This window comes from Protopterus annectens, chromosome 15.part0 (assembly GCF_019279795.1).
Source record: "Protopterus annectens isolate FY-2018-M chromosome 15.part0, PAN1.0, whole genome shotgun sequence".
NCBI classification, from domain to species: Eukaryota; Metazoa; Chordata; order Ceratodontiformes; family Protopteridae; genus Protopterus; species Protopterus annectens.
The window spans coordinates 222,329,197-222,350,147 of NC_056749.1; the positions used below are offsets into that span (position 1 = coordinate 222,329,197).

At 37.1% G+C, this 20,951-nt stretch overlaps 1 protein-coding gene across 1 annotated transcript in view; it reads left to right on the plus strand.

Moving 5' to 3' along the window:
- Nucleotides 1–615: 615 nt before the first annotated feature.
- Nucleotides 616–20,951, plus strand: part of LOC122790147 (cysteine-rich hydrophobic domain-containing protein 2-like) — a 1,177,471-nt gene continuing 1,157,135 nt past the window's right edge. Inside the window, exon 1 of the mRNA XM_044057734.1 lies at nucleotides 616–1,024. Within this exon, the coding sequence (XP_043913669.1) occupies nucleotides 879–1,024 (146 nt within the window). The 5' untranslated portion in view covers nucleotides 616–878. The remainder of the gene's footprint in view (nucleotides 1,025–20,951) is intronic.

Genomic DNA, 20,951 nt, shown 5'->3' on the forward strand with positions numbered 1-20,951 from the left:
TGTATTATGTGACTGCTTATCAATTGCTGACATTGTCTTGCTCCTTTTAGATTTAATGTTTTTATTCTTAAAGGTAGACCTTTTCAAGTGTATTTAAGGTTGTGCACATTATTAAAGACCTATACTAACCCCTACAAAGTTTTTGATTAACAACTCTATGTGGTTTCTGACCTAAAGACCATCTGTTTTGAAAAATAAGAAATCCCTCCTCTTCCTGTCCAGTCCTATGAGTTTCAATGAAAGAACAAAAATGGACAACAGTTTCAATGAGTGGTTGCATAGATCTGAAGTGTACGTCATTATGAGGAACCTTCCTCATTTTGGGTCTTAAAAAGCTCATGTTCCTCCAAGTTCCACACTGGAATGGTCTGCCACACATTCAGCATTAAGAGTTTTGTTAACTGACAACATCCATGGTAAATACAGTTGAATCATATTAACTCATAAAAATAACTTTTTATAACTTAAAAGTAGCACATTTAACCATTCTGCGAGCTTCTTAGTTGAAGTTGTTACTAAGCTGTAAGGAGGTGTTCCACATAATGAGATGTAGTGTTCCTCATTTTGGAGATGGGAGGTTGAGAGCTATGACACTGTGGTTGAGGTATGGGGCTGGGTAGTATGTCCTTGAGTGAATAGGCTGAGACGGTCGTTGACCGTAGAGTATGATGAACTACTACTGGCATTATATAAAATAACCTCCTTTCTACAGTAAAGAATTGGTAACAACAGTTAGCTGCGGACCAGCTATGCCATACTCAACATTCCTCCCTGCCACCTGCAGGTAGATATTGTACTTGTGCCAGAACTGTGCGGTATTATACTCGTTCAGTTTTTTTTATTTGTTTACTTGTGCGTCACCAGGCGTTTTAAACGTCATGAGCGTCTTGCTCCCTAACATGGCGGATTTCGATACTATCTACGAAATGGACGAAGAAGATGAAGAACGACTGGTAAGTGAGGAGCATCCCTCGAGATACGCACCGGATCCAGTGGTTGTGCGGGGTGCTGGTCACTTCACAGTGTAAGTAAGCCATTGATGCATACTTGGTATACTAGGTAACCATCTTCCCATTTCAAAGGCCGGTTTGGAGATGATGATGCTGCTGCTGCTGCTGCTGTCCTTTTAAATTCTGGGGGAGGGAGAAATGAGTGCGGTGTTTCTATATACATTTGTGCGCGTGCGCGATTGTTATGGTGTGCTGGGGTAGTAGAAAATGTTACAGGTTGCTTTTAGTTAACGGGATTTACTTGTTAATCTAGTGCTCAAGATGCTTTGTTTGTCATGTTACAGCTGGTTGTCACAGGTAGCCAGACCTTTCCTGGCTACATGCAGTAGAGTGCGCCTAAAAGGTAACCGTTAAAACCTGAGGCGAATTATATATGACAGGCAGTTGGTTATTTTGACTTGTATGGTTTGCTTTCGCACGTGGCTTTGTTGTGATTGTTTCTTAAAAGTGGTTATGTTAAGTATATGCATTGTAGAGGGCATCTAAATAATTTTTCTTAAAGATGGTATTTGTACTGTCGTTCCTTAACCGCTCATTATTACCCAACACTAGCATTATTATTCACAAACCATATATTTTCGCTGCAGTTATATGTTTATATTCTTTTAGTTTAGTACTAATCTAAAAAAGTATTTTTTTTTTCAGTTTATGATGCAAAGAAAGTAATCTTTTTCCGTATGTTGTGGGGTGACATTTTCCTATCCAAGAACTTTCCATCTGACTTGCACCAAACAAAAAGATTTATTATAGATACAGTTATGTGGACCAAGAAAAACTGTATCGTAGGTGCTATTTTTGAATGATGTGGTTTCGCAGTGCATCTTTTGACAGTTTTTTTACCGTTTTTGGTTAGTGTTTAGTATGAAATAATTATTACTCCGTGTATCTTTCCAGTTCACTGAATCTGGCTCTTGCCCTTCCAATTTAAAACACTAAATCTCGTTCTTGATTGTATAGCGAACGAGAAGAAATAGTCTTTGCTGATATATTTAGTTAGGAAACTCAGTGTACGGTAAAAGATTGCTAGTTTATATTTAACGTGCGTTAATATATTGATATTATGCCTAAGAATTATTTTACATGAATATTTATTAAACAAAAATTGTGAGCGTGTGTTACAAAACTTTCCAAAGTGAATTAGGATGGAATGGGTTCTTCATATTGAGATATTGCTGAAAAGTATGCCCCTGAAACTCATAAAACATTGACAAGCAAGTCAGTTAATCTAGAGTCTGTCTCAATTTATGCCTTATGTGGCATTTCTAATGCTGTGATAAGTTGTGAAACATCCTCCCTAAATATTACATGTCAGATGAGTGTAATTCATCTAAATATGTTTTGCTGAGAATCTGAAATTGCATGATGAAAGTCCCACATCATTCATTAGGTACACAATAAAGCAATATGTTTTTACTTTGAATATAACATATCTATGATAAACACATTGTATATATTACTTTATATGGGGATGGTTTATCTCTTTAATTGCTGATGTTCAATATAAATAAATATATTTCAAGAGGAGATGACAGCCCACACCCCACAGGCAAGCACCAGTGCACATTGAAACAGAAATTGCATCTCTAGTAGAAATAGAAGGTTTGTAGTAAACATGGAATAAAGTATACCTGTGTTAGCAAACTTTTTTAAATTAACAGTAGGTGTTCAAGTAGATCTCTGTTGCAGTAACCTCTAGCTCAGGGATGTCCAACAGGTTGCCTTAGGCCCCAATCCGACCCACCAAAGCATTTTGTCTGGCTTTCTTGTTGCCTTGCAACAAACTGTTTGAATGAACTGAAACATGTTGACATGGTAGTAAGACCCCCCCCCCCCCCAAACATTGGCAAGTATGGTAAGTGACCCCTGAACCAAAAAGTGTGGACAGCCCTGCATGCTGTGTGGGATGTATCCTCCCAAGGATCAGACATTTGTCCAGTATACAAAAGTTAATTTGGGCCTCTCCCTTTCACCCTTACTGCAGTTAAGACCATGAGTGTGATAATAAAAAAAAAAAAAGATGTATGGTCACAAAATATGAGAGCTTTCTTGCCCATTAGTAATCTACTTTTATTTGTCAGATTGCTAATTAGCATTTTTTCTGCTCAGAATATTATTACTCTTAGACTTCTCTTTATTTTGTTAATTAGTTGTTTAGCTTACTTACTGCCTGAATTTCTTGTATTACACTGTAATTGTATTGTAAAATTATGTAACTTTTTTTTGCAGCGGAGCTTTTCTCCCCGGGTTTCCTCTGATAATGGGCCTCTGGCCCAGTCAGACATCCCCGGTAAACAAATGGAAATTAAATGAGCTATATCTGTACACCTATGTTATAGCAGAAAGTCAAGAAAGAGAGAATGATGTGTATCCGAAACAGGGTAGATAAAATTATACAGTGACTGCTCATTATTACTCAGAAAATGAGCACGCTAATTGGACAGTACAACCAGAGTGCTGATTGTAAATCGAGCATATACCAATAGAAAAATGTCTGGCCCCTGAAGTACCATTTAGTAGCCAGACTTTCTATTGGTATGTGCTGAGAGACTGCAAAATACAAGAAAAATCAGGTACATTCTGCAAAACTAAGCAATCAGAAACATACATACATAGAGGAATCTTGATGAGTGGATGGGAGATAGTAGATTTACTCCGGGTATCACTTCTGTCTCACTGTTAGACAGATGCACAGTATACTAACCTCGAAAAAGGGCATAGCAAAAGTCATTTTAAAATGGGTGGCGAAAGCCAAACACACTCTGGCTAGGCTTGTAAATGCCCTAGGGAAGATAGCCTAGTATGAACCTATACCTGATTTTCAGTTAAAAAAAAAATACAGCAGTGGAGATTCTCTCTTCTCCTTTGCTTCTCTTGTATTGTACTGATAAACTGTGCAGGCGTGGGAATGTAAGTCCCGTACACGTGCAGTACATCAGTAAACAATTATAAATGCAGAGGAACACTACACCGCTGTTATACAAAGACATTATTTTAGAAAGGTAAGGAATTTCTTTCTTAAATAATGTCATTGTTTAATAGCAATAATCCACTCTTGAGTATGGATATATCAGGATCTACTCATGGTTGTTTTTGTTTGTTCACTTGGGCTTTGCCTTCGTGATCAAACCACAGCAACTATGAGTACATCCTGATATACCCACACCCAGTTGTGGATTATTGCTCAAGTATATCCCTAAAATAGCGCTAGAGTCCAACCTTTCCAAAAGGCCCCAGAAGTAGCCACATCTCTGCTGGAATGAGCCTTGATTCTGATGTGGGGTCTGCACAATGAGAGTAAGAAAATTGAATAGAATTAGGCAGCCTTTTTAAAATGGTCTGTTTAGAAAGTGGAAGTTCCTATTTCTTTCCTTAAGAGAAGCTAAAGAGGTAGTCCGAATTTCTAAAGTCCTTATAGTCCAAATAGCACCTGAGTTGCCTCTGGATGTCCAAAGTGTGAAGAATCCTTTCTCCCCTGTTTTAGGGTCCAGGAGAGAACGGGGGAATTGACAGATGGTAAAATAAAACCTTTCTGCATAAAAGCTGTCTATGTTCTGCTGGCTAATTTATTCCTGAACAACCCCTCCTGTGTACAAAGGCATGTTAGTGACTTTCTCTTCATTCTTCTTTTTGCCTTCTACTCTTTTAAAATACAGTTGTATCTGATCTGATGTACTACTACGTAACTGCAGTAATTATTGATTATTGCTGTAAAATATACTTATTACATAATTATCTGCTTTGTTTTTTATCGCTTTGTATGCAATGCTTTTAGTGTTACTGGAGCATTATGTATTTTGTATAAGTACTGTTCATTGAGCTTTGTATGTAATGCTTCAAAATTTTTAGGCTTATTATGTATGCTGTATATACACTACTGTTATTTCTTAGGGAGCATTTCTTTGCCGAGACTCTGCTGAAAATGGACTTGTTTGCCCAGTTGGACTTTTAATTTGTCCGGAATTGTTCTTAGTCCCATGCAAATAAGTGTTTTACAGTTGGAACTAAATTTCGTACCATCATACTGTTCATACTTGATTAGAACTTTAAGCTGAAACAAATATGTTAGAAAATCTAATTTAAATTATTTATTACAAAACAGTGTAAGAAACTTCTCTGTGTGGAAGATTTTCAGTCCATATATTTCTAGTTAATCACTGTATATTAATCAGATCAGACAATAGTAGTAGAAGTTGTTGTTGTTTGTCTTTCGGCTTTTCCTGGTTAGGGGTCGCCACAGTGGAACTCTGGTCCGCTAATGATTGGCAGTTGGTTTTTATGGTGTCGAGTTGCCAGCCCGACGCCCAACCTTCAACGAAGACACGCCCATTCAACGCATGTCTTTCGAACGCCCACTCGACCGCGGGGAGGACATGCAGACTCCACACACAAGGCACTCCCAACCCAAGCCGTGAATCGCACGGGAGAGCCTCTTGCTGTGAGGCAACAACGCTACCGCTGCACCACCTCTCACTAGAAAATCATTCTCTCAGATTTCCAAGGACACCAACAATAACAGAATCACCACTGATCTATTCAGAAAACCAACTAGGATTAACTTATTACTCCACAGTAAAAGTCTATATCCTACAAAAAAACAAGTATAATGTAGTGAAGTCCCAAGGCTATAGACTAGCTAGAATTACCACAGAGATGGAACCATTTTTGAGAAACCTGAACAACTTAGAGAATGAATTTCTAGTGAGAGGCTATGAAAGTCAGATGTTAAAAAAACTTCCTGGAACCCATTATAGAACTGAAAAGGACTGATGCACCTTCACTCAACCTCCTTAGTAGAAAAATGTTAAGTAATTCCACAGAGAATAACGAATGCAAAAATAGCTGCATCCTGACATACACTTTGGATTATCACAGTATCAAAAATATTATTGAAGAAAACTGGGACATTGTCACATGAAACCCTTTTCTGATTAACATCTTAGGTGAAGCCCCATCATTTGTTTATAGGAATGCCAGGAACATTAGAAGTTTTGTTGAATTTAAACCTAGACCATGTGAGAAAAGCACTAAAATATTTGAAACTTAATTATACATTTTGTATATTTTATACAGCAAGGTGATAGCTTTTATTGCCTTTATTTAAAGAAAGTCATTAAAACCAGTGCAGGGGGTGACTAACACTACAAAAGTAATTTACAGGGCACAGTGCAATGAATGTGATGCATTCTATGTGGGCAAGACTGTAAATTATCTCAAGCGTAGGATTCCATGTCATCTGTCAGAAATCCGCTGTGGATGTAAAAGTAATGCAGTAGCCAAACACCTTTCTCTTCATAAAAGACACACATGTTTTAATTTCCAGATCCTGGAACACATACACATGGGTGAGCTTGAAGGAGACATCCCGAATATTCTGGAGAAACATGAACTCATGTGGCAATTAAAGCTGAACTCTTTAGGAAGCCTGGACTAAACTACTACTGTTCAATTAAAAGTGCACTGGAACTTAGAAAATTGTCACATTGTTTACATGACTAATTGTATTTTATCTTATTTTATTCTACCAGTTGGTTTTAAGTACCGTTTTAAATCAGTTGTAATTTAAGTGTATATTTTGTTTCCATCATCATACATAAATTTTTTCTTTTTTCTGGTTCTTTTTTCCAGTTTATTCAAAATTATGTGTAATAACAATACTAACTAATTATACAATTATATATATATTTTTATACATTGTTTTTTAGGGTTCTTGTACACAGACCTGAAGAAGTCTAGAAGGACGAAAACGATCTTTAACAATAGGTTATGAAAATAGAAATAGATTTTTATCATGCAAAATGTATATGTATGTATGTATGTATATATATATATATATATATATATATATATATATATATATATATATATATATATATTTTTTTTTTGATTGCCAAATGAACTTAGGTTGATATATTTCCAGCCATATAGTATAACGTCTTGGATAAAATCACAGATGTAATAATCTACTTAATAATCTGGTTAAATAAGAGGTACCACATCATTATAAATTTATTTAAAGTACATAAGGGTTATATATTATTATGCCAGCTACTAAACAGGGCAGGACCAGCTCGAATGTCACACTGATGGGGGAAGGGATATGAATTTAACATGTGTACCAATAGCACTTTGTTTTACAGTACAATAAACCACTCCCATTCCTGATAAAGTGTGTGTGTGTGTGTGTGTGTGTGTGTGTGTGTGTGTGTGTGTGTGTGTGTATATATATATATATATATATATATATATATATATATATATATATTTAGAAAGCTTGTGAGGAAATTATTACTCTTATTTTTGTTTTACTTGGATCGCTTGTCTGTGTACTTAAAGGATTTTCGACTGGAAACAGACTGCCTGCCTTGCTCGGATTACGTTCGAATACTTAGTAATGCTGTACAATTATATATTTTCTATTATTATTTTTTGTTTTGGTTTGTTTTGACTTAAGACGAGTTTAAGTTCGCTACTTCTACTACTATTGTCTGTTCTGATTAATATACAGTGATTAACTAGAAATATATGGACTGAAAATCTTCCACACAGAGAAGTTTCTTACACTGTTTTGTTTTTGGACCCACTACACTTTAGAGGGTTGTTGTGAGACTTTGGGGGTACCACGGAGATTACTTTTTTAAAAATTATTTATTACATGATGTGTTTTTTTGATAGTGAAGTATTTAAAAAGCCTTCTGTTTTTTATTCCTGCACTGCATAATATGTTAAGTCTTTGAACAGAGCTGTGAAAATGAAATTTGAAAAGGCTTAGGAGGGCTGAAAACATGTATTGGAATTTTAAGTAAAGAAGAAAATGAAGCTTTAAAAATTGTTAAGAGAGCATGGTGAATTGAGGTTTATGAAAGCTGACGAGGGGGTGTTCATTGATTAAAGTCTCTGAATGGTCAGAAAAGAAAGTGCTTGTCATATATTGGATTTTTAATCATTGGCTGTGTTTTTAGAGTAAAATTGTGATCAACTGTTTTAACCTTCATATTTTCCTGGTATCTTGGACACTGCACCATTTTTTTGGATCGGTTTTGTGCTTTATTTTATTTCAAGGGGGAGTTCTTGTTGTAATGACACAAGATGGTTATGGTAAAATGATTGAAGTGCTGTTAAACAAACCTGGTGACTATTATGAAATTGCTCGTACTGACGTTAAGAAAAGCTATCATTCTATCACCGGTTACTTTATATGAACTGCTTATGGAAGGAAGTGCAGGGTTAATATTTATAACTACTTGTCTGATGAACAGCCACAAGTTGGGATGCTTTTCGGAATCCCAAAATTACATAAAAATGAATGGAACCTGCCTTTTTGACCTATAGTGTCGGCTCCCAGTAATGTTACTATAAGAATTTCTACCAATTTAGATACAATTCAAATCCTTTAGTTCAGAAAACGGAGTCTTACATTAAATTTTTGGATTGGTTGTTATATTGTTCGGCATCTGGTTGGCTTGCTTCACTGGTGGATCCCCCCTCCCCCCCAAAGTGAAGTTAAGATCCCATGATGGAGTCACCTGTCTGCTCGGTGGATGTTGTTGTGTCCTTCGGCTTATCCCGGTTAGGGGTTGCCACAGCGGAAATCCGGTCCGCTAATGTTTGGTAGTGGATTTTTACGTGCCGAGTTACCAGCCCTGACGGACAATCTTCAACGAAGGCACGCCCATTCACGCATGCCTCCACACAGAAGACATTCTAGCTGAGAATCGAACGCGACAACGTCTTGCTGTGAGGCCACAACGCTACCGCAGCACCACTACCATGGTTACACCTGTTTTCTCTGTGGATAAATATGTAAAAGCCTTTTTAGAAATTGCTTTAGTTTTGACAGGTAAGTAAGAGGGGATACAGTGGCAGTTAAGCAGAAGTGGCTGATAGGCCTGAGTTGAGCAATTCACCCAAGTACTTGAGAACTGGAGGGAACTCTGCTCTAGATGGTTCTTGATCTCTCTTGTGGCATCAGACTAGAAAATCATCTCCTCTTTGCCACATATGATTTTAAAGTAGCAGGTTTTCTATCTCCTTTAACACCTGTTGTACTTCCTTAGAAAAAAAGTGCCTAAATGAAATTAAAAAAAAAAAATATTGTCTGGTCAGATGTAGATTGGGATTGATCATTGATTCCCTATCCTGTGTGAGGAAGTTTGTGATAATTGCCCTTAGCCAGTTTTTTGTGAAGGATGAACCAGTGTTGCTGGGCCAAAAAAGAATTATCAGAAGTATCTTTGGAGAGTCCTTCTGTATTTTTAGAAGAACTGTGGCTATCAGTGGAAAGGAAGGGAGGCATAAAGGTGCATTCCTGTCCATGTAAAATGCAAAGCTTCTGTTTTCCAGGTATATCGGCAAGGGGTTCTGGCATATAATTTAACTGTCTGTAGGAAAAGGAGGCAAATGTATTTACTTGGGGAATTCCCCACAAGTGGACAGTTTCTTGGAAGAACTCTGGTTGTAGCATCCATTCATGAGGGCCTGCCTGGGATTTACCTAGAATGTCTACTACATTGCTCTGTTCTGATGGAATATAGATTACCTGAAGGGAAGATAATTATGCTATTTCCCAGGCAATCCTGGCTTGTCTGCATAATGGAGTAAGACCAGGTTCTTCCTATTTATGTACCAAATCGCATTGGTGGTCTCTGTAATCACCAGAAGTGGTCCTACAGCCCACAGTTTATGCAAGGCTAATTAATGCATTTATCAAGCCCATCATCTCCTAGAGGTTTATGTCTTTTGAAATGTGGGTCCCAAGTTTCCTGAAGCCTGATCCCCTTGGAGACTGTTTCCCAGGCAAAATCTGAAGCGTCTGTCATGGATTGTGTTTGGGGACGTGGATTGATCTGGACCAGGTTTGCCGTCCACATGAGAACCTTTTTGACAAAACCCAACACTGGGTATAGAAAATAAGAGAGTATGCCTAAGATGGATCCAAACTGATCTGAAGAACCAGAGAATTTTCCTTGTGTGATCTGGCTAGTGGAACCATAAAGATAGTTGATGCCATGTAGAGTTGAATCTTTTTCTGTGTCGTAGACTGGTGAGCTAGATCCAGTAATTGAAGATGGTAATGGTACCTCTTTTCTGATGGAGCTGTTCCTCTGAGAAATGTGTCCGCCAGACATCCCAGAAAAGTCAGTGTTTGAGAAAACATTAGAGAATCTTCCAGGCTGAGTTTGAGTACTAGGTTTTGAAACAAATTGCAAGACAAATTAAACTGTCATTGTCATTTAGACCCACATCATAGTGCAGGCCAAACGAAATTTGTTTGCTTCAAGCTCTGTGTGCAGACAGTGCATATTAACAGATGGAAATAAAAAGCATTTGTAACATTTGACATTATGCTCGGACGCCATCTATTAGCAGCATTTAGTATTGCACAGTTGAAACTTGAGCCTTATGAGACGAGAGTACTTTCAAAGAGGAGATGTTGGGATTTTTCAAAGGTTTCTGCTAAGATGAGGCAGTCGTCCAGATAGGAACAGCTGTGGATTCCTTCTGTTTTGCAGAAAGGCAATAAATGGCAGGCACTTTATGACTACACCTTGAAGCTGATGAAAAGACCTAAGGGTAAGGAGGTAAATTGAAAATGTCATCCAGAACAGAAAATGTTACATAAATGCTTGAAATCTTTGTGAATTGAAATGTGATGATAAGCACCTTTTGAGATCCAGGATTATGAGAAAACACTATGGAGGAATTAGGGCCATCAAAATTTGTAAGGTAGGCATCTTGAATTTTTGGCACTTTTAGAAATCTATTTAGAAAGGAAACATCCAGTACAGGTTTCCAAGTATCCTCTTAGAAACTAGAAATATTTTAGAATAAACCCTCTTTCATCTGTATATGAGAAACTGATTTTGTCACTTCTTGTGCCATCATTTTAGAGAGAGAGAATGAGAGGAAACCAGTAGTTTTTTTTTTTCTGGACAAGGAAGTATTTTTGTTTTTGGAAAGTAGGATTTCTACTATGATTTGTAATCCTTTTGGATTGCTTCCTGTATCTAATGTAGTCTGCCTCCAGAGAGGAAAGGAAAAGTACAGACTTTTCTCTAATGTGCAAGGATGGCTGAGGTGGGTAGGAAGACGAGGAAACTCTAACAGTCATGCAGAATTTTGTTTGAGAAAGATCCTGGTGTCTGTTTCCTTTTTCTTGGTGTCCCATTGCAATTGTTCTTGTATTGTTTCCCTTATTTCTTTTGTCCACGTTTAAAGGACTTTTCTTCCAGTGTAGAACCTTTCTTTAGATAGTTCTGTTATGTTTTGGAACAAGAACAGAGGACTGGAATTTTTGTTTAACTCCCTGAATAAGCATTCCCCTCTCATAAAAACATTTTAAGATCTCAAAAGAGGAGCTGTCACACATCTTTGTCTTGAGGGAGAATTTAGGATCGTGGCTTTCACATCTTCAGGGGAAACTCTACATTCTGAACCAGGCATATCTTAGCATAGCAGAACCTGTATCTGCAGCTTTGGAAACTGCATCAACAGCAGAATGGGAACACTAGTGACCTGGGAAACTGAATAAAACATATTGAAGAGGGAAGATTTGGCTTCTGAAGGGGGTACATTGTATCCTCTGTTATGCTGTTTGGAACCAAAAAAGGTTGAAATCTATACTCCCTTCCTTTATTACAGACCCACTAAAGAATACCCTGCTCTACAGCATACAACAAAAGTCCTGGGGATCATACTTGACCAACAGTTGATATTTCATACCTACAGATCTTAAGATTGATGAAGTCTTGACTCAACTGAAAGTAGCAGACAAAATCTTGCACCTACTAACCAGAGAGGCACATAATGCCCTAGCCAAAAATGTGGTTGTGTACAGAATTGAATATGCATACTCGCATATTTCTTACTCACAACAAAATACCAGTTTAATACAAACATCAGAAAATAAGATACTAAGATTTATCTATTTCACACACAGACTAGAACACCATTGCTGTACCGTAGAAGAAGAAGAAAGAAAGCGAAAGAAAGAAAGAAAAGTGGCTTCCAGTTGAAGCCAGAGCTGCCTTTCTATGAAACTACACTCCTTTAGTAGTTAAGAAGTTTTTCAGAGGTGGACAATTATCATGAGAGGTATGTGTTACAATCTAAGATGTCGGTCATTTACAGTTACAAAAGGCTTTCATACACATTCAGTTACACTGAAAAGGCCTTTTACAGACTTGCCCCTAATTTATGAAATACTCTACCTATTGAAATTCAAACAAATTTTGGAAAAGGATATGGTCGATAGAATAGAAGTGAGGAAGGGTACAGTGTCCTTTGGGATGTGTAAACATTGCTCCTGTATTATTAGGACTAATCATATCATTTTAGAAAATGGGTTGGAGAGTAAGGTTTACTTTGTAATGGTAATTGCTGTACAAATCAACTGTTATATTTAGCAAAATGTGGAGAGTGTTCAGCATTCTATATTGGCAAGACTGAGAGAGCTGTAAAGAATAGAATTTATGAGCACCTCCATGATATTAAAGTAAAGTAAACCAGTGCTTTGTATAAACACTCCATAATTTATACAGGTTTTCAGTTTGGCATTCTAGAAGTTGTTAAGAAGAACCCCAGGGGTGGTGAATGGAAGATCATTTTAAGAAAATAATTAAAATGGCAGCTTAGATTGAACGCTAATCCCTTTCCTGGCTTAAATGAGCATGTATCAGTAAAACCTATTTGCTGCCCCTGTTTAAGGGCTTTTACCAGGCTAACTTATTTTTATAAACATACACTTGAGTTTAAGGGTCAACAATGTGTACAATCAAATGATTCATGTGATTAACCACTAAAAGCTTATTAGCTAATGGTATAAAAGTACAAGAAGTGTTTAAGTGTATTATCTGATGAAGTCTTGAATTCCGAGACGAAAGCGCTCATCTGTTGTGTGATTTTAGGCTGTTTTAATAAATTATCGGCACCTTACTGCAGTGGTTGTACCGTTTTTTTTTTTTTTATTCTTGTATTGAAATTCAAACCGTCACAGATCTAGCTGAATACCAAAGGCAGCTAAAAGTACATTTCAAACCACAGTATAAATGCAAAGGTTTTGATAAGTCATTAATAATTTTGTTGATTTTACATTATAATATTTTATGTAATACAAGCACTTGTATGTTTCTCAAATTGAAACGTTGCTAACTAGCTCTACACAGTTATTTCAGTGTAATAACATTCTTAATTATTAATATCTGTGTATCTTTTGTATTTTCCTATTGGCCTGGATTGTAGCTGAAAACTGTCTTTGGTCCAGACCACCTCCCTGTCAACAAATTGAATAAACAAATAAATGAAAGAAGATGGCAGTAAGGAATTTGACCATGTGAGATGTCAGTTTATTGGTCTAAAGGCCAAGTTAGATGACGTATACAGCATCACATCCAGAAATGTGATCCTATCAACGTCATAAGCAAATTTTAAAAAGGTGGTGGAAACATTAATATACTCCAAAAATTCACTCAATTTCTCCAAAGTGTCAGTCCAATTAATAAAGATGTCATCCAAAAACCAGGTGTAATATCGCCACTAATTTTTGTAGGGGGTGTTAAAAATGTAATTCCGTTCCCAATTAGCCATCAGTAAATTAGCAAAACTGGGCTGCACAGGCTACCCCTATAGCCACTCCACTAAGCTATTTGAGCAACTGACCCTCAAAAAAAAAATGTTAGCTAGTACCAAGTCCATTGGAGATGTTTATTAACTGGGCCTATCCAACTGAATTTTTATTGGACATAAAAACGAAGCAGTGGGAAAAAGGCAGAGGGTGTTTTTATATACCCTTGCTACCAAAACTTTTAGTATTTGTGGTGTGTTGTAACCCTCAGATAACACAACAGATCTGAATTCTGGTTCACTCAGTGATTTATGCAGTTTTGAATTAAAAAATTACTGAAATTATTGATTTATATACCAAGCGAAAAACTGGCTACAATATAATAATCCTTGTAACAAAAATTAATAATCATATACATTTTATGATCAGCAATATTTACAAAATTCCTGGACTCGCATTCATACTGATCACTTGTTAAGATACTCAGCATAATTTCTGAATATTCCATGCAATTCATTAATACATTATCCTTATGTGGTGTCATCATACTGATGTTCCTGTTTTTGCGTTAAATTATTAACAATGTTTCACTTTTCGCTGTTCAAATTATAAAACCTGTTTTTATCCCTTTGACAACATAACCTTCAAAAATCTGCTTCACACAAATTTTTCAGGGTAAAGCAACAGTAGGTATAAAGTAGAATTTACTACACTAAAGCGCAGAGGTGAAGAGGAGATGCACTCATCTTCTGTAAATTACAAAATTTGGCCTGCAAATTCAGTTTCATGATGAACACCTTGAATACAATTACAATTTCAATTAATTTTAACCTGCCAGTTAGTACAAATATGAAAACCTTCAAAAAATATCCATAAAGCTTCAGAAATTTCCAAATCACAAAAAGTAAACAGTATAAAGTAATTTTGTTTCCATAAATTTGACAAAGTCCAGCTTGATAAAGAGTCAATGCCACTTGTGACCTTGTACTCTCCTACTTTTGCTGTATTTCCTGTGTTGGCCCACATTGATGAGGTACGCCTGGCATCTTGATTCCTGATAGTTTCCCTTACTACCTGTCCCTCTGATCTCCTGAACTTCGTATATTGTAAAAACAAATCATAGATACCTTCAGTAAATTCATTCAACTTGAGTTGTGTTGCATTACCATTCACAGATGTCTCCACCCTGCAGAAATCATGTCATCATCACATGCTGTTTGCACCAGTCCTCTCTGATCCACATTTAGATGACGGTTTGGGGTAGGGAGTGTTATTTTTGTAATCCTTTTCATCCCTCTCCAATTAATGTTTATGACCGTGAATTCCTTTGCATTGTTCTATTCCCTCAAGTGAATTCTTGTATTTAACTCATATGATGGAAATAAAAATCCTTGAAATACAACTATTCAAGTCCTTGAGTTCTTGGCTTTGCTTATCAATATCCCTGATTAGTATTTCTATAATTTCAGCTTCCACATGATCAAGTTATTTGTGATATCCCTCTTCTTCATCAGGAAATTTCTACAGTCTCAACCCTTTAGGCACCTGTTATTCAAAGTTATCAAACTATAATGATCTATGTTTCATCTGTTCATCACACACACACACACACACACACACACACACACATCCCAACCTGGGAATTTTAATAGCTCAACTAAGATTTTTGTCATTGAATGAGTGTCCTTTTTGCAACTCTGTTCAAAAATCTTTGTCAGTGGGTACAGAGCTGAAATAAGTTAAAGGTTTTAAAGATTCTTCTTTATTCAGGGAAATTTCATAAGGGTCTGCCATAAGGTTTCTGAACACACATGTATGAGATTCAGGTACTTTATGTAGCCTGATAGGGTTTTTATGGGCAAAGAAGATGAACATAATCAGGTGAGACAGGCAGAGTTAAATTCATCTTGTAGGGGCCCTATAACCAGTGAAATAGCAAGAGGCTCAGGGGAATCGTGAAATAAGCTATTGTACCTCTTCTGGGTCTCACCTTTCTTTTCTGTTTTTCTGTCCCAGTGAAAAAATCTCCTTTATTCTAGACATAGTGATACAAAAAGAAAAATCTCCCCCAACTGGGGAATCAAATGAAGTATTCCCATCAAACTCTGACTCAAAGTGAACAGGTGAGGAGACTTAATATGCATAATCAAGACCCTCCTCAGATTATGAAAGACAATTTTCCTCAGCTGGGGAGGAAAAGATTGCAGAGATTGCAATACTTAGAAAACTCCTTGGCAAAATTATACCAGTCATCCCTAGAACCCTTAGCACTTGCAAGAGTGGAAGGTGTGGAAAGGTATTTTGTTTTCTGTGATTTTATTTTTTGTTTGGTTATCCATGTTAATAGTTTTGGAAGAACTGGATCCCTCTGAACCCTCTGTAAGGCAGCCAGCTTCCTCCTTCCAGAGTAAAATTTGAGGTATCCTGTCCAAACCTAACATATGAAAACTGTGGTCTCTTTTCTTTGTGCCAGCCTGATGTCTGATCGAGGTGGACATGTTCTGTTCCTGACCCTTATCAGCATCCTGTATAGTAGTACCAGAGAAGTTGGAAATCTGACTGTCCAAGGCCTCTGCAGTGGTTAGAGGAATCCTGTGACTGCTAAAAAGTGGACAAAGGTAGGTTTGCTTCAGAATCTTCTTAGGTATGCTTTTTATTTTATGTTTTTTATTATTGGAAGGGAGAAGAGGAGGTTTCCATGGAGGAACAAGCAAGGGTCTTTAAGTGCTGGTTCTCAAAAAGTTATTCAGGCTGATCAGCCAACTATGAATTGTCTTTGGGATTTAAAGAACAACAAAACTTGCAAAAGCAGACATTGACTGTCCTAAACAAACAAGACAAGATGTGAGAATCTTTGTAAGGAATTTGCTTTCACACGGACATTTCCCTTTTCTACCAGACATAAGAATATTGTCTGTCCAGAAGCTGACATACTAGCACCAAACTGAAGACATGGTGTAAACAAGTGTGTCACTAAACTCTTCCAAGGCAAGAAAGTTCTGAAATTTCATGTATATCCATTTTATATTAGCACTCTTGTACATGCACAAGGAAAGTGCCCAGATAAGCTTTTGTATGCTACCTGGACATCTAGTTCTTGGCAGGATAAGTCCCATATACCTAGAAGCTGCTGCAGCAGTGATCTAATGATAAACATCATATAGTCTTTCAGCATGGATATGGAAAAAAAAGAGCAATCCAAAAGAAAAGCAGGTCACTCCTGTTTGGTATTTACTCATTAGAGGTCAAATATAATGTTAAGGAGTTGTTACTAAGTTGGTAACACCATACCTAACCTACATTTGCTTAACTGTTTAATTGTATATTGTATTCAGCTTCAATTTCTGTAAATTTCTCTTGCATGTTTGTACTGTGGAGCTTTACTCCCCAGGCCTCCACTGAAAAAGGGCTTTTGCTCAGATGGACTATCCCGGTTAACAAATTTCAAATAAATAAGTAAATTACATATAAGGCAGAAAATGAATATCCAGGCACTTGGAGCTTGGCAGCCTCCATACTCCAGACTGTGTAAATAAATTTTGACATGGACTTAATGGAGATATTTGTCCCCAGCCCACCTATTCTAAAACTGCATTTGTTTTGAGGTATACACAGGAGGTTGCTGTAGCTTGTATGGAAGGCTGGGGATAATGTGGTTAATACTACTTTACTTTTTCTCTCAATCAATCCTCAGAGGTGAACACAGAAGGTAGCTTTAACTTGTGTGGGGGCTGGGATCAGTACAGGCTTTATTTCTGCCTTAGAGGTATACACAGATGGTTACTGTAGCTTGTGTAGAGGCAGTGTACAACCCATGAGTAGTAAGCTAGAGTACAGTACTGTAATCTTTCTTTTTTTTTCACTTTCCTCAAAAATGGGCATGTATACAGGTAGTTATCTTTTGGGGGTAGTGATAAGGAGATATGCTGTTATATATCTAAAACACCAACAGATTGAAGTACTACTATGTTATGTTTTTCTTCCAGTTTTGTCTCAGTGTGACATCAGAGGGTTGCACAGAGGGTGACTGCCTTTTGGGTGTAGGAGTAAGGAGGCATACAGTGTGGATACTATATGTTTATCTAAAGGTGTGTGTGTGTGTATGTGTATATAAGAGCAGTCACTAGAAATAGACTGTTGCCATTTGTGCCATCACTTTCATCCCAGACACCAGAGGGATGCACAGAAGGGAACTGCCTGTTTTTGTGTATGGGTATGACACGCCAGATTGTATTCCTTGTAAACATTTGTCTTCTCTTTTTGTTATGCACTGTTTTGTCATCTTTGAACATTAATCCTTGGACACAACCTACTTCTTCCCGAAAAGAAAAGAAAAACTATATATATATATATATATATATATATATATATATATATATATATATATAATGTATACATACATACATACACCATAATTCAGTTGTTTCTTGCACAGTTTTTAGTGTGCAGTCCTGAACAAGCAGATGTGTTGAAAGGACACAAGAAAAGTAAAGTTGAACAGTAAGTCTGAATTTCTTTTCCTTAGTCATGATTTTTTTTCCCCTGGCTGTCATTGGATGAAAAGGTTGTTTAAAAAAGCTTTAAAATGCACCTCTGAGCATCTAGAAAATGGCGGCTTTTGGAAAATGCCAAAGAGTAGGGCAGAATGTGAGAAGAGGATGAAACGGTTATTTTGTATGATGTGGGGAGGCCAGAATGAGGAGAGCATTGGGAGGTTGTGTACAATGGAGGGGACACCATGGAGCTCTTTACCTATGTCACTGTTTCAAAGGCCAGCCATGTACATGGAGCTGTTGCAAAACTGCATCACTGAAACTAAATGCCAGCCACTGCCCCTCTATGGGATGGTCTAACCTGGTGTGGACACAGGCCTGTTGTAATGGTATTCATGTTAGTAACTTAAATGCATTTACTTGGAATGCTGTTTAATCAAAAATACATTGCTAAAACCACTTCTGACAATTTTTACAAAAGAATCCATCATTGCGGGGGCAGGCTCCCTGCAAACCTTGTCACACACACACACACACACACACACACACACACACACACACACACACCACCCAGCATGTATATATCAACTCTGAGACTGAACAATAGTGGAGGAAAATGCAGCCTCAGGGATCTCAAAAATGTTTTTAACAATGTATACTTGACCAAGTGGCATTCAGCGTAAATGCCTTCAGTAACACCAATATGTCCTTCATATTGTAAGAACGTTGTAGTTACAGTTAAGTCTGTGTATACTGCTAACACTAGCATGAGCTAAAAAGTTACTTAGGAGAGGTAGTAGTGACAGGGTGATACTTATACTGGAAATGTCCACGGGATTCTAACAACACTTGCCTGGGCCTCCAAAATGCAAATGCTGTCTTGTAAATGACCTAGTTTTTCTAGTTATTGTGTTTCTTGGCAGCCATCAGAATGAAACTGAACAAGGCCTTCATCTGATGAAGTCTTTAGAATTTTTAGAGATGAAAATGCTTGTCTTTTAACACTTTGTACTCTTAAATGGACCCACAGTTATACCAGTGGCAGCTTAACAGCTTTTTGTTTTTTGGTGGAGTAGTTTGTTTTTTTGATCCATGCATTCCTGACAGAGTGCTCTGTAGGGAATTTTAAAAGTCTGCCAATTCATTACACTCTGAAAAAATATGCTTCCCAGCTATCTTTTTCTTCCCCGTTACACCTCCAACATCTGACGCCTAACTGTAGAAAAAATACTTTGCAGTCTTCTTGGGGTATAAAAGCACGTATGCAAACAATTCCAGGCAAAATCCTAAATCTTCTAGACTTTGTTGCATATTTGGGAGATATACATTACGTCCTCCCATTTTTTTTCTTTGGGAATTGCTTATCAAATTTCTCTTCCCAATCTTTTCTGACCTCCTCTGAAGATTCATGCAGTTATTGTGCTCTGTTTTATATGCTGTACTAATTATTCCTTTTTTAATGGCAGCTTCTGTTGTAGATTCAGTTAACAATTCAACTAGTGCAGGTTTTTCACTTAGAGTTCCTCATACCCCTTTTTATTTGCCTATACTCTGATATCGATCCCTAATAGGGAAGGTAATCTGTAGCCTGCAGTCAAAATATTTTCTTGGCCTCTTCCCATTCTGTTAACTTTCCCTCCATTTATTTATTCCGAATACTCTGGTTCCTTTGCCAGCTGTCCAGACCCCTTTTGCCTGTTCCTTCACCCCTAAATGCAAAAGTTCTTATTTGCAGAATCTCCTTTCTCCATTCCAATATTGGCTTATTTTCTGGTATAATTTCTACTACTTTATGAATATAATATTCTGTATGACTGTTACTGGCCTTAAGGAGCAGCATCCAAAATCCCATTTTTTCCTTATTTCTGGAATTTCCCCCTGCTTCATCATCATCCTTTTCCACTTTGAATTGTAGCTTTCTACATGTATTATGTATAAGAGCCTTAACTGTATAGCTCTAAAATATCCCTTCAAATCAGGTAACCCTTAACCTTCTTGTTCTATTAGAAGGGTAAAATTATCCCACTTGACTCTTGTCCTCTTTCCCTCCCGGATAAAATCCTTCAACTTTTTATTAATTACTGTTCACAACTTCTCTGGTTGATAAAAGTATGCCTGACATGTGTATAAAACTAAAGGGACTAAAAACATTTTTACTGTTTGTATCTTGCTATTCTTGTACACAGGCAAGATCTTCTAATTTCTCAGTTTTTGTATAATCATTTTAGTCTCCTTAGCTCCTTATCCTTAGCTGCTGTAATAGCATAATTTTTAACGCGTACTAAGTACTTCATTTTATCTTGTCCACATAAATATGGATGTGGCTGAATCAATTCATGTGTGGGTATAAAGTTTACAGCTATAGCCTTTGTTTTGTCTTCATTAGTTTTGTATCTTGAAAACAACCCTGAACTGTCTCAGAAGGTTCTACAGCACTGAGATGCCCTTTTTTTCTGGTTTAATCAGGTACAAAATAATAGGCAATTAAAGCCAACTATTCTTGAATACCATACCAGTTGTATCTTTGTATTTCTGAGACCTTTATTTTTTTGCCAATGGCTCTAAATATAATGCAAATGATAAAGGGGAAAGAGGGCACCCCTTCTTGGTTCCTCTGTTCAGACACAACTTATCAGAGACTAACTCTCCCATTTTGATTTTTGCCTCCAATCCCTCATATATTCTCATAATTAGTCTTATTATTATATCAGGAAATGCAAATGCTTCCATTGTTTACTTATACAGTCCCAACTTACTCTGTCAAATGCTATCTCTCCATGAAGACCCACCAACAACAGAGGTGTTTTCTTACATTCTGCTTCCCTATGAGCCATCATTGTCATTAATATTGTCAGATGTTTGCCTTCCCTCCACAAAACCACATTGATC